Raw genomic sequence first — 14,657 nt, forward strand, 5'->3', positions numbered from 1 at the left:
GCAGGAAGGGGGGTGCTGAGGGCACTGCAGCACCCCCTAGCGGCAGGCAGAGGGTGCGGAGCTCCCCTGTCTGAATTATTATTTGACGGTTATTGCTGCTCCCGCTGTGCATAATCTGTGTAATATGTAGCCAATAAATTCCACATTGTTGGTAAAATGATATTTTGGCCTGCCCCGAATGTTTTTTCTGTAGCCCCGGACAATTCTACCTCAATAATATAATACATTAACCGTGCTTTACGTGAACCTCATCAAGACACTAGAAAGGACGGCAGGACTGTAATTTCCCGTGTTCAGTGAATGCAACAGAGGCAAGACACCAGACCAATCAGAGAGTTGGATGGAAATAAAAGTGTGCTTGTGTCATTCAAGCTCGCGGCTCTGTGTGTGTGCGGAAATAGCGCATTTAGTGTGTGTGAGAGAGGGGGAGAGAGAGAGGGACCGGTGCCAGCAGCAGGGACCGTGTTGTTAGCATCTGGTTAGCTAGCTGCACTAACGGACATACGGAGCTGTTTGTTCCACAACAAGCTGAGGAGAGCTCTCCTCTCAGACTGAGAGGCTCAGGTGAGCTAAAGGACTCTCTGAGTGTTTAGATAGTTAACTTTAGTCTAAGTTATCTCAGTGGGTCTCAAACGGTTTGGTAAAAAATTATTCAAAAGATTATTTCCGCGGCACACCTTCATATGATCATTATAGTTATAAAAAAAATAAGAGAATAAAGGAAAAACAGTTATGAAATACTATATGGCAGTAAAACAAGAATACAGTTTGAAAGGGGAGTGATTTGTAAAATATCCATAAAGAAAAAGAACATCTGCTTACAGTTGTGTTTCATCTGGGTGTTGAGAGATGTATCCATAGATCTCTTAATGTTGCTCTCAAAGTGCAGCAGATTGATGCTTTTAACTTCAATATTTAAAAAAAAACTTCCCGGGGGAGCATCCCCCCGGACCCCCCTAGAGGAGGTGAGGTCCGCTCCCCACTTGTAAAAAATAGCACTTTACCCCTGCCTATATGCCGTGAGCTGATTATCGAGCCTTCATTGTAACAGTCGCGGGTTTACTGTGTGTTTGCGTGTGGGGAGTTTTTTTGTGCGTGCTCTATAGTGCCCGTAATAGTGTTCACTGGAGTCCAGCACCTCAGCAGCCCCACTCCAAATACCTTCCCGCGCCTCTGTATGTGGCAGCTTCCATGTAAAGTTAGCGTGGGTGAAAACAGTTTTCCGGTCTCGAAGTTTTCATAATAAAACCGGATATATTCCCCTCACTGTCAAATGATTACACAGTGATATCTGCATTACTCATACAAAAAATCCCTTTCTATCAGCTGTGCACCATTATGGTGTAATATAACCTCTACCAATTGGATCAAATATAAAAGTCAGCCGAATTAGTGTTGATACTGTAAGCCTTGTAAGGAGACATATTGTGTGAAAAGAAATGGAAGATGTTGTTTAATTGCTAATAATTATGATCCACGTCACGTATTCGTATTCGGCATTTCTTACAGTTTGTCAAAAGGTCTTCAAAAGGTCTTCTGATCAGGGCTCTATAAATAAATATCTATGGCAGATATGTAATATTTAATTCAGCCGAACCGTGTATTACAATGCCGTTATGTGATGACTTCCAAAGAGAAAAGAACACTCGGAATAAAGTATTATTTTGTTTTTAAAAAATGTTTTTCCAATTTCATATAGGATAAACACCATATCCCGACATGCATTGCGGCAATGTTTTAGCCTATCAAAACCTCTGAAAAAAGAAAGGGGTCTCTCAGAAACGGAAGAGAAAAACACAAAAGCATTGTACACAATTTAAACCAATAAATATCGTATAATTAACAAGGACAGACTGATGTTTTTCAGTTGATGAGTACTGCAGATATCACTGTTAAATCATTTGATCATTGGTTTTATTATGAAAACGTCGAGACCGGAAATACTGTTTTCAACCCGTAACTTTACATGGAGGCTGCCGCATACATCAAATCATCTTTGTAATATCTATCAAACTATAGATCCTACATATCGACTGGACGTGGTTTCTAAAAGTACAATATACACTTCTCGCTATCAAAACGTGTTTTAATGGCCAAACTATCCTACAATTTAGGATTTTACAGAGAGGGTTATTTGTGAATAAACGACCATCTGTAACGTTTGCATTCAACGGGAGCACTAAAGGGCGAACACTTTAAAAAGTAATTAAAGGACGTATTAAGCGCTTGAATAAACAACATATTTGGTCGTAATAATTGGGCCTGAACAATCGACCTATTTGGTCGTATGAGTTGGAGGACTTGTTGACATCAGGATACATTATTGTGGCACATCAGTAAAGCCTTAAATATAAATATATAAGGTGGCAGACATCATTTAATGAATTTTAACTGAACAATAACTAAATGAGTTTGTTTCACTCTTAGAGCAGGGGTACCAAATCTATGCAGACCGCTGCAATAAGTACATTAATTAACTGTCTCATCGATGTTTCTCTGAATGAATATGATAATATTAACAATTATATCATTCCTATCAGCTGTCAATCACTGTTATGATTCACATATTCATTTATTATTGAATAAACTATATTTTTTGGAGGAGTTAATGATGAATGTTCCTCAAGATGCTTGCTCCCCCTCCTTCAAATTTGAAAGACAAATTACTTTCATATCATATATCAAGATTCATAAGAATCAAAGGAACAGTTCAGCGCCCCACGACTTTACTGCAAACAGTTACAACCTTGACTTTATCAGAAAGAACAAACATTAAAGAAGTGTATAACCGCATCAATTAGGTTTAAAAAAACGTGTATTCAGCTAAAACATATATCACTGCAGTTATTATCCAGTGGAAAGTCCTTACATAAATCAAGGTGGTTACTTTTTTTTGGCTGGGCAGTGTAGTTTTACGTCTTATTTGACTTTCTCAGGACTCAAAACTGTTTTTTGGGGGCCGACCCCCACAAAGAAAAAAATATATACACACATAAGGTCATCATCTTAACAGTTTGTTATGCTCATCGAGTCATCCGTGAGCAGAGCATCAAGTTGGCATGCCTATTAAAGCTGAAGGCGGCGATTACCATCTTGTTCAGCAAAACGCCTCACAAACGTATCGAGATCAACAGCTTTAGTGCGTTTTGATTCAACGCTGCTGAGTACAGCCAAACATGACAGTCTCTTCTCTGTCATTGTAGACCGCAAATAGCTCATTCCTTCCATCTACTTGGGTCCGAATCATAGACTCTCCGAATCCTAGACTGTCCGAATCCGAATGCTTCTCGTTTTGCGCCGTCCCGTTCAAATGAAATCGCCGCCAATCATATTTCCATGCTCGCGCCAGGCCGGGGGTATGGGATTAGTTTTGTTTCATAAAGATTAAGAAACACTTTCTCAGAATCAAGCAAAACTAAGAGTTTAAGAGAAAAGAAAACTGAGTTAAGCAAAATAAATTTAATTTAAAAAATAAAACTATAAGTTGCAAACAAATCATTTTTGTAATCATCTAAACTATAAGTATTTTTTCTTTGTTTTAACATATATTTTTGTTTGCAGTTCTCTTTGCTTCTTTCTCAATGATCAGACTTTTGCTCTCGCTGCAGCTCTTCTCGTTTGTGCTCCATCATTTTTTGTTTTCGATTCTGAGACAAACGTCCCAGGTGGGCGGGACTTTCAGGGGTGCGTCCCCAATGGCTACTCAGTTTTTGAGTGACAGCCCACTACACCACAGATCATACAGTGTAACTCACGCAGCAAACTCCGGAGTCCACTCGGCCACGTTAGTGTCGGTGTCTCCTGGGGAGTTTTCATGAACATATCGGACTCATCTTCTGGATTGCTGTGCATTATACTTTTGATGCGTAGTTCATACTTTATTCCAACTTTAAATATTTTAATACCTGAACACACTGCTGCTGTAAAAATAATTCCCCAATTTGGGATTGATAAAGTGTCTGTCTGTATATTTATTTATTTTATAGATAAAAAAAAACACATCTATGTATTTTCAAGCTAAAGGTGATACACAATATAAACTGTATACTGTTATATTTTCAAATAAATGTTACATTTCAAAATCATATTTGCTATGTTTAGGACAAACTATTAAAGACTGCTTTAATTGAACAAATTCTACAATATAAACATGGCAGATTTGCTTTATTAAACAGTCCAGACTTAGGTTGCATACCAACACAATTAGGACCATGCTCACATCTTACTATGTTGGTCTGAAGAGCTGAAGCATTCATACACAATGGATAAAAACGGTGTTGTCTCATGCTATATCCTGTGAGAAGATGATATACATTTAGCGTTACAAATTCAACATACTATTCCTAGCCTGAGGAAGATATGAACAATCAACAGATTTAAATGGAATCTCTAACATTTTCATGTAGAATAAAGACAAAAGAGTGATTATACAAATTACATTTATTGAAATTTGAACCAGAAGAAGAAGTCTCAAAGAATGTTTTAAATAAAAGACATAAAACAAAAAGGTGGATAATAATTAAATCTATTAAATGTATATGTAAAGACATTTGGTCAAATGAAATGACACTGAGCCAGTGATAACAACAACGCGTGGATGAAGCTGGTGCAGGTCTTTCTTCATGCCCCCCCTCCGTGCTGTCCCCTCAGAGGAAGTGGGAAAACGGGATAAGACCTCTGGACGCCACGCTGTCTCAATGATCCACACTGTTAATATGAGAGGAAAATACATGTTTTAGGAAATGAAAAATATGAAGTTAACAAATAAAACTCAGCTCAGGGGCAGTCATGGACGAGGTTTTCCTACAAAGAGAAGTAGTAAACTCAGCCTCCATTGATTTTCAAATCAAATTAGTGTGTTAATAAATAAGCTATCATGGCTTATACTTGCATATCTAAACAGAATCATGAAATCCTGTTGGTAGAGTCAGGCACACAAGTCCGTTTTAGTGTGTGTGCCGGTGTCTGAACGCTCACTCACTGCTAGCTATGTAGCTAACTATGTTAGGCTACTTAGCTTGCATTGTTATGCATCTAAAGGTAGCAAAAGCTGACTTTCATAGCACGGCTATTCTTTACTTCTCACTTAACACAATAACGAAACAGACCGTATAGTACAGCACAAACAACACAAATGATCAATACTTACATATATTTATTGCGAATGCTGTTTACAGCATTACACTATAGTTCTTTGAATCTTTATTCTTCCTCTTCTGATTATTTCAGCAAATACTTTGGCTCTCCATAACTATAGACTACTTTAAGCTACAGAAACCATTACAATATTAAACTATTCAGCTTTTTCAGGAATCGATGGGAAATTTTCAACATTTTAAAAATATTTTATACTTTTTGAAATATTCAGCTTTTTAAACTCTTTTTTTTACATGGAAGTCAATGGAACGACTCTTCAAATCCTCTTTAACTACACCTTACGCCAAATGCTTCTGCTTCCACATACCTTCAGCTAGAGACTTCATTCCAACTTTAAAATGATCACAAGACCTTCAGCTATTCAATTGTTATTCAGATCTTTGATATCTTTTACACTTTTTGAGAGATTTAACTTAGTTTGGAGCTTGGTAGGGAGGCCTTTTTCAGATTTTAACATTAGTGTGTATTGCGCAGCTCGTTAAGTCTAGAGTGCTTTGATCTCAAAACAGAGTGCAGGAGTGCTTGAAATTCTCCCAGAAAAATGTTTTAAACCTGCCATAATTCCCAAACCCTACACTCCTCAGACATAATTTTTGATGAAAAAAGTAGGAAAAGCTAGGTTGAAAAAAAAAAGATTGAGAACAAATATTAAGCAAAATGCCTCTTGAGGGCATGAAGAGACAAAAAGTCCACCTAGCTCCCAATTGATGTTAAAGATATCCGGATTGTTCTTCAGAGCAGAGAGAAATACCCTTTAGACAAACTGCTCTCATCTTCACATTTACCACACAAAACCCCCCCCCAAAAAAACATATATCAGTTCATTGGGGTTCCCTGATTCTCACGGTCTGTTCATTTTTGATAGGAGCGATAGTTTTTGAACAGGTGGCAAAATTGTCAGATATGATCCTCAATGCATTCTTAATGACACTCAGTACTGCAGCTGGTAACCATGGTGATGCTGGGCAGATTGAAAGCTTTGATCTCTGGGCTCACACAGGTGTTATGATTATTTGTTATGATTAAGTGCTCAGCACAGAAACAAACACTGATAAACATACTGTACTTAACAGACTGTCTCAGCCTATTCTTCTGATGGAGACTTCATACTGATTTCAACATGTTCCAAATATTTTATACATTATTGGTGACATTTGGTTTAGTGGAAAAGTTTGCAGTCAAAATATTCTGCTGCTTTCCCAAGCCTTTTTTACTTTCTTTTCTCTTCTTAACACATATTCATTCACTACTACTTACATCTGATATTTAACTCCTTCAGCCTATTTTCAGCTGCAGAAACCATTCAACTATTACATTATTCAGCTATTTCAGGACATCAAGGCAAAACATGTTGTTGTTTATACATTTTTTAAAGCTTTTCTTTTAATATTAAGCTTTTTCTGGGTCATTCCAGAATTGGAGGACAATTTAGACACCAACATTTTTGAAAAATGAACCTTTTATTTTATAATTTTTTTTATGTATTTAGGAAAAACAGATAATAAACCATCAAACCATGTTACTCTAAGTATAGTAACAGGGTTGAAAGTAACAGGGTTGAAAATCAATGCTAATTTGAGCTTTAACCTCAGGAATTATTGCTAGATGTAGCATGTAATGCTACTTTCAATGCAAGGACAAACTTGGATATCTAATGCAAGAAAGATAACTTTGAAACTAATATGCTTTATTCTGATAATATCAGTAACAGGGTTGAGTGGGTCAGAGTGCCACACTCTTTTAAGACTGAAAAGATTGTAAAAATATGAAAAATAAAAGAGAGGACTTAGTTTTGGTCTAGCACATTGCTTGCTGATGTCACTTCCACTGTGTCATCTGATTTACAGTTTTTTCACTTCCTGTGTCAATCTAAAATGGTTTGGGTAACAGAGTTGAACGCATGTTGAGGGACACACCTTCTGTGCAAAATTACTGTTATTTAAAATATTTTTATGATTTAAAAAATTGATTTTACCATTACAAGAGACATATATCAATAGAATAATACAAATAAAAGTAAATAAAATCCCTATTTTAAATGTTATATTTGACATGCAAGTTGGTCACCAAGGAGCGGGGACAAGAGAAAAATGCCATTTTAGGGGATGTTCGAGAGCTATTTGATAATTTAAATAATATTTTGAAACCACTTTTTCGACAACTTTATACACATTTTGTCTCAAGACAAGTATGTTTAACACAACAAGTGCATGTTTTAGCATTTTGGGCATGGATTATTAGATTTTTTATATGGGGGACATGAAACCCCTGCTAATAACATATTCAGCTTTTTCTGCATTTTCAGCTAAATTCAATCACAAATGTTCACAGTTTACAGCATTTGCACGCATTTTCTGCAGTAAATGCATTTTCTAGTTTCACTTGTAGTATTATAATAATTGAAATGCTGGTTCTTCTGGAGGTGTTCTGTCCATGCTCAGCTACCGCACCGCACTGTACAATCGCTGGAGGACTGGGCTGTCACTCAAAAATTGAGTAGCCAATGGGGACGCACCCCTGAAAGTCCCGCCCACCTGGGACGTTCGTGTCAGAATAAAAAAAAAAATGAGGGAGGCAAACGAGAAGAGCTGCAGCGAGAGCAAAAGTCTGATCATTGAGAAAGAAGCAAAGTGAACTGAAAACAAAAAGTTATGTTAAAACAAAGAAAAAGACTTATACTGTAGTTTACATGATTACACAAATTATTTGTTTGCAACTTATAGTTTTATTTTGGAAATTAAATTAATTTTGCATGACTCGGTTTTTTTCTCTCTTAAACTCTTAGTTTAGCTTGATTCTGAGAAAATGTTGCTTTATCTTTATGAAAGAAAACTAATCCCATACAGGGAGGGGTTACAAGACTCACGTCTTGTGCTGCATTCAATTGCACTCGGACATTAGGGATTTTCTCTCATAAATGTCAGATGAGCCACAACTTTTATTTCAAAACAAAGCTGCCAACTGGGGTGGCAGCTGGGGTGGCATGGCTATTTTTTAGGGTGGCAGTTGCCACCCCATGCCACCCGGTAGATCCGCCCCTGGTACCACCTCGGCTTGTACAGCACTGAGGCCCTGGTGGAGGAGGGGGGTCCCGGGCTGGTTTGAAAAATGTAAAGCTGACCAGCCTCTGGAGTACCTCGCCTCTTCCTCCTCTCAGCGTGAGGTTGTGAAAATGAGCAACCTGGGTTTGGGGATGGATGAGCTTCAGCTTGCCAGATACGTTTTTTCAAGGTTCCATCCACAGCCTATCCTCGGTATCGCTACTGTGGCAAACGCTTAGCACACTCGGGGGACTTCACCTACCTCCGCAAAGTGTGACTGCGCTTCTTCAGAGGCCGCTCCACCATGATCTGCCACCTGAAGACGCACGCCGGCGCGCTCATGTACCGCTGCACCCAGTGGCGTGACAAGGTTGGGATTGGCCCCGGTGCAAAACATTAGTTTTTGGAAACAAAGTACTTTGCAAATATAATTCCTGTTTATTATTATTATTATTATTATCAACACAGTTACTGTTTTATAAAGTGAGGTAAATGTGCATGTATGTCGTTCAGTATGCGTTTACAGGTGAATACGTCTGCATTTCCTGCCAAATACTAGCCTCAAAAAGATTAAAATAGAATTAATGCAAATGCTACTTCTACTAATAATAATAATCATCATAATCAATTCAATAATATAAATATTATATTATTTTATTATAATATAGTTGTAATATAGTCAAGACAAAACATGCTTATGACATGCTCAAAAACTGATATTTCTTAAATCTGTATTCAAATGTAGTTCCCTCTGTCAGCAATGTATCAACACACACATTTCTAGCAGTATTTCTCTGTGTTGTGGTTGACATGATGATGACTGTTAGGGGAGAGGCTGAGCATCACCATGAAATGTGCAAATTGACTGTTGAATAAATTGACTAAATGAATAAAAGAGGGGAAAATATCAATTTATTTTAGGCTGTAAACTTTAACTGTTATGTAAGCCAACTAGACAGACAGTTTATCACTCTTCCTCCTGTACATTAGCAGATAAAAGGCATAAAATACTTGAATGAATGGTAAATAAAGAATGCTGGAAATAACTGCATCTCCATTAGCCAATATGCTATGCAGAGACTGCCTTCTTCATGTCGTGAATTGCAGCTGATGTTTTAATATGGCAATTGGCAAAAGTTTGACGTTTGACTTATACAACATTCGCAAGTTGTACTTTTTTTTTTTTTCCCTCTTGCTTGCGCCTGACTGAAACGGTCTTTTCGCCATATCTCTTAACATGCACTAGTGGCCATATCAAAGCTGTGATTGGTCAGATGCCGATTAATTGCAACGGGGTCGGGTTACAGATGTGCTCCCCTTGTCACCTCTCAGACCCCGTTTACACGAGGACGAAACGGGTTGTATCCGCATAGTTTCTATTGCGCATAGCCCTTTCGTTTACACGAGGCCGTAACAAAACGATAGAAATGGACCCCGCAAACGATAACGGGTCCCAAGGTGAATATATCTGCAAACGGAACGCTCTGGGGATCAAACGGCTCCGTCTAATCGCCTCTATACGATCATTTTCTGATAACGATGAAATAGCCCCGCCTCCCTCTCCCCACGTCTCCTGCTCAGAGATCAGCTGCTGGGCTGTCAGAAGAGTGGGAGGAAAAGAGAGGTTCCGTTTATTATTCTTATATTATTATACAGAGTCGTTATCAATTTGTTTTGAAGCTCAATAAATAACAAAGAACACCTCTGACCGGCACTTTTCTAATTTTGTATGGAAGATTTAAGCTTTAACGGACATGCTGTCAGGCGGAAACATTTTTTAACGGAAACTCGTCCCTTGGAAGAGGTGGAGAGGTGGGTGTTTTTCATCTGCTGGTGGGCTACCGGAGAGATAACAGCAGGAGAACACGCCTTCCACCGTGGAGAATAAAAAGAAGGGCAACCATGGCAACCGTGCTCGGGGTCTTCTTCGCTGCTCTTGGTGTATTTTGTGGCGGCAGCAGCGCCACTTAAAGGCCTGGCATATGTACTACAGCGTTTCCAGCGGTCTCGTGTGAACGGACACGTTAAATGAATCGAATGCGTGTGAACGGAATACTTTTTGGAAAACGCATACAGTGCGTAAACGCAAACGTTCCCGTGTAAATGGGGTCTCACTCTCACTCTCGCTTGTCAGCGGGGTGTGTGTGCGGAGAACTGCGCACAAGCCGAGCTCATAAACTGAGGCCCCCTGCGCAATGTGCGGCCCCATGCAGCCTGCATGATCGGCCTGTAGGGAGGGACGGCCCTGCTGGTAGGACTATAGACCGGTTGCTATAATATAGCTTTTGATCTTGGCGTCGGGGGTCTCAATAGCGCCATTGAGTCCCCTATCGGTTGGGGCCCTTGGGGGAACTGTTGGACCACCGCCGGGCACAGCTAAATCCAGCCTTTCCTCCTGGCTGGCTGGAGAAGAAGGTTGCACAGCCACGGCCACGGATACAGCTTCACTTGTGGAGCTAGATGGCAATGATGACGAGCTCTTCTTCGCTTCGCTGACACTTCCTGTGTCTGGTTGTCGTGGACCACAAGCTGCTATCAATAGAATAGGGCTGGAACTATTGTATAATTTTTATTTATCTTTTTTGCTGATGTAAAATGCCAAAACATTTCTTTTAAAGTACATTTTGATTCTGAGGTGACATCATCAAATTAAAACCAAAAGATATTCAGTTTATCACAAGTTTTAAGTAAAAAAAAGTAGGAGAATATTGATCTTTTGGATTGCTAAATCTTAAAAATAACACATTACTTTTATGTTTATCCATTTATTACGTCACCTCTTTAACATGTTTATACTTTATTTTATTTTTTTATAAACTTTGTTTATTGATTTTCGTACACAAATTAAACAGAGATGACAGAGCGGTGGTGATTGACAGTGTCTCATTACAGTTGTGCAGATCACATAACATACGATATATTACAACAACAAGACAAACAGTCGGCTTGGTCACACAACAAAATCAAACAAACACATAACCTCATTCTCTTCAGGTAAGAATACAAATAAATACAAATGTTTCATATAGCCTGTATATATATATATATAAAATAATAATATATATATATATAAAATAATAATATATATATATATATATATATTTGGGTCTTATTCCGGAATATCCGGGAAGGTACATGTTTATACTTTAAGAGTGTACTGGACATATATAATCTGTCGGATGCTGTTCATTGAGTCTGAGGTGTCTCTTTGAACTAAGATAAAAAGCAACCACTTGATGGCAGTGTATCATATGTATCTACTCCGATTGAGTCTGTAACTTTATAACTTTAATTGTTATAAACACTGTTATTAAAGTAGCAGCTCATTGTAGCATATCAATTATTTTCCTAGAGTTGCAGTCACATTGACACCACAGGTACAGCATGACCATCCACTTAAGACTCGAGTGCTTTTTATTTGTCATTGAATCATGAAACGTGTTTTATGTTGAATAATGTTTCCTTCTATATGATTTTAGAATGTGCATTTCAGCCACATGCTGTGTTCACTTGTTTAGAGCGTGTGAGCGTACTGTATATAGATATTTAAATGCCCATCACCTTTCTGTGTGATATGTGTCTTACCTCCTATTTATGATGGCAGTGTAACTGTTATTTTCCTTTATACATATCTGTTTTTCAAGCTATGTTCTGAATGTTGGCCTTTTTTAAAATATGGTTTCTTAAAAATAATTAAATAAATACCTTTTGGAAGACTGTTATCACCCCCTGATGATGTTTTTATCGGTTTTTAACGACCTTTTAAAGTGTCCTGAACCACACAAAAAACACCCATCATCAGATTTCCAGTGATGAACTTGAAGAAATGTGTGCAGTTTTGTGAACCTCCTGCTTCCAGGGGCACGTGACCTTTGCCCTTTTTAAAAGCTGCGGTCTCTTCCTGCTATTGTGCCATGTGTGGAAGAACACTCCCTTTTCCTTTTTCTGCCTCCTTATCATTTAAACTGTTGAAAGTGACACATTCCAGATGGACAGCAATGGAAGTAAATGTAATAAAGACTGTGAGAAGGGAGATAACTAAGTGCAAGAGCAGCAACATGTCTCTTTAGCAAAATAAACGTATGCTTAAAAACATTCACGTCCCGAAAGCTCGTTTCTGCTCTTTGTGATAAAGTGCAAGCTCAGGTTTTGCAGCTTAAACGCTAACAGTGTTTTATGAAGTTTTATTATATGTTACAGCAAATTTAGACTACAGCAGCATCCTGGAACAGATAAATAAGAATGAAGTAATGATTTATCTGTTGAAAATTAAACACAAGATGTTTATGAGGATTATCTGGCACGATCAGCTTTGTTTTCACACATTCCTGCTGTGGCACGGTTATTCTGTGCCAGGAGACCTTGGAGACTGCCATGAGTTCCTGTGGGAATTGAGCAGCTTTGAACAACAACAAAAAAAGCACTTCAAACATTTCCTGCCTTCCTCTGTGATCAGATACATGGTAAAAAACAAAAACATAACGGGAAATGGATTATGAGAGTGAGACTGGAACAAACATCACAATGAGTCTCTGACCAAAGACATGATCTGCACAATCTCCATTCAGTTCTGTCAAATCTTTCTAGAAAACGTCTAGTGAAGTTTTCTCATCTCAGCTTCTATTTATTTATGATCCAACATCGGACTGGCTGGTGCTGGCGTTACTTAACTTGCGTTGCTTCCCCGGGTCTCCCCCTCCTCCGTTGGGAGCGTTGGTCCCGGCTCCCAGCTGGTTCCCGGCTCCATCTCTGGGTAACTGGCTCAGCACGGTGTTGACCAGGTTGTCTCGGAAGCTCTTGCTGAGGAAGTTGTAGAGGATGGGGTTTGCCACGCAGTGAAAAAGAGACAGGCTGTGCACCACGCTAAACGAGAAGTAGAGCACCTCCATCGTGTTGCAGCTCAAGATGAAGGAGTCGATGTCATCCACGATCATCAGGAACATGACGAAGTGGTAGGGCAACCAGCACAGGACGAACACTAGGGAGTAAACGTGAACCAGCCACACGTCCCGCCGGCCCTGAACATCCGGCACCGTCCGAATCGCACGAGCAATCAGCACATTGCAGGTGATGATGACGGCGGCGGGGCCCAAGAACTGGAAGACCAGGCAGAGGAAACCTACAGAGACAAACCACTCTGTGAAGTTGTGTTCAGGCAACATGTAGCAGCCCGGCTCGTCCCACTCCAGAAGATCCACGTGGACGTTCTCCAGCAGCGCCAGGAACAAGGAGAGCACCCAAAGGCCTCCGCAGAGCACCCAGCGGCGGCGGCCGAGCACGGGGAAGAAGGCGGGAAACGAGGGTCTGGTCAGGGACAGATAGCGCTCCACGGTCATGAGGGCCAGGAAGAAGGAGCTGCTGTAGAAGTTGACCGCGTAAACGAGGTTGGTCACCTTGCAGAGGAAGCGACCCCACAGCCAGACCTTGTCCATGGTCACCTCCATCATGAAAAACGGCAGGATCACGATCACCATGAGGTCCGACAGGCTCACATTGAGGATGCAGAACAGGACCCCGTTGGCCGAGTGGCGTCGGCGCCAGTTGACCCAGATGACCAGCACGTTCTCCAGCAGGCCCACCATGAAGATGAAAAGGTAGATGAGGAAGAGGGCAATGCGCCGGTAGTCTCTGACAGAATCCAGGTCGATGGTGCAGTGGATGAACCATAATGTGTCATTATATAAATCCAGCGTGGCGTTGTGTTCGTGAGCGCTCATGGTCTGGAGTGAAAAGCAGAGGGAAAACTGTTTCATATAACTGGAAATAGTTCAGGTTTATTCTGGGGTTAATCTGATTATGTTACACAACAGAAACTCAGGAGGAGGGTGGGAGACGTGCTGGGTTGGAATATTACAAAAAGCAGTTTGAGAGTCGGATATTAAAGCCTCAACATATGAGAAGAATAGAGAAGCAAAAACGTCAGATGGAAGTTATAAATGTCTCACTTTGAGACAATATTTGGTTTAGTTTAAGTTATACTTGCTGACTCATTGCAAATTTTGTCATTTAAAAGGAGCAGTGGGATGGATTTGGCGACATCTGGTGTTTTAGTTGCAGATTGCAGCCAAACTGAATAAAGGCTAACACGTCCCTTTGAGAGACCGTTGTATCTTTCACCAAATGTACCTAGTTTAAAGGCCATCCCTAACATAGCAATATTTTAAAAGCAATACATCTCAGGAGGCGGCTGGTGTTACCGCAGCTTTACAAGCATGTCGTAGAACAACATTAAAGCGTGAAATACACTAACTAGAGAGCATTTGATTTGTCCTGTCTAAACCAATGTAGGAACATGGTGGTGCAACATGTATTCAGACTCCATCGTGAGGACCCTTTCCCCTATCTTTATATTTTACAGTAATATAAACATAGTTCTGTATATTTTATTACATTTCTGCGTATTGTTCCCCGAAATACTGCACGATGGTCCTTTAAAGAGTAGAATACTGCACATATTTA

At 39.7% G+C, this 14,657-nt stretch overlaps 2 protein-coding genes across 4 annotated transcripts in view; one reads left to right on the forward strand and one right to left on the reverse strand.

Moving 5' to 3' along the window:
• LOC307035872 (proteasome subunit beta type-3-like) overlaps nucleotides 1–14,657 on the forward strand; it is a 24,620-nt gene continuing 9,963 nt past the window's right edge. The window contains exon 1 of the mRNA XM_079675705.1: nucleotides 1–564. The gene's annotated coding sequence lies outside the window, so the exon portion shown is untranslated. The remainder of the gene's footprint in view (nucleotides 565–14,657) is intronic.
• LOC307035871 (G-protein coupled receptor 182-like) overlaps nucleotides 12,366–14,657 on the reverse strand; it is a 16,764-nt gene continuing 14,472 nt past the window's right edge. For all 3 annotated transcript variants that reach the window (XM_079675700.1, XM_079675699.1, XM_079675703.1), the window contains one exon: nucleotides 12,366–13,918. In XM_079675700.1, coding sequence (XP_079531826.1) covers nucleotides 12,827–13,918 — 1,092 coding nt within the window. In that variant the 3' untranslated portion in view covers nucleotides 12,366–12,826. The remainder of the gene's footprint in view (nucleotides 13,919–14,657) is intronic.

Source organism: Notothenia rossii (assembly GCF_949606895.1).
Source record: "Notothenia rossii genome assembly, chromosome: 4".
Classification (NCBI taxonomy): domain Eukaryota; kingdom Metazoa; phylum Chordata; class Actinopteri; order Perciformes; family Nototheniidae; genus Notothenia; species Notothenia rossii.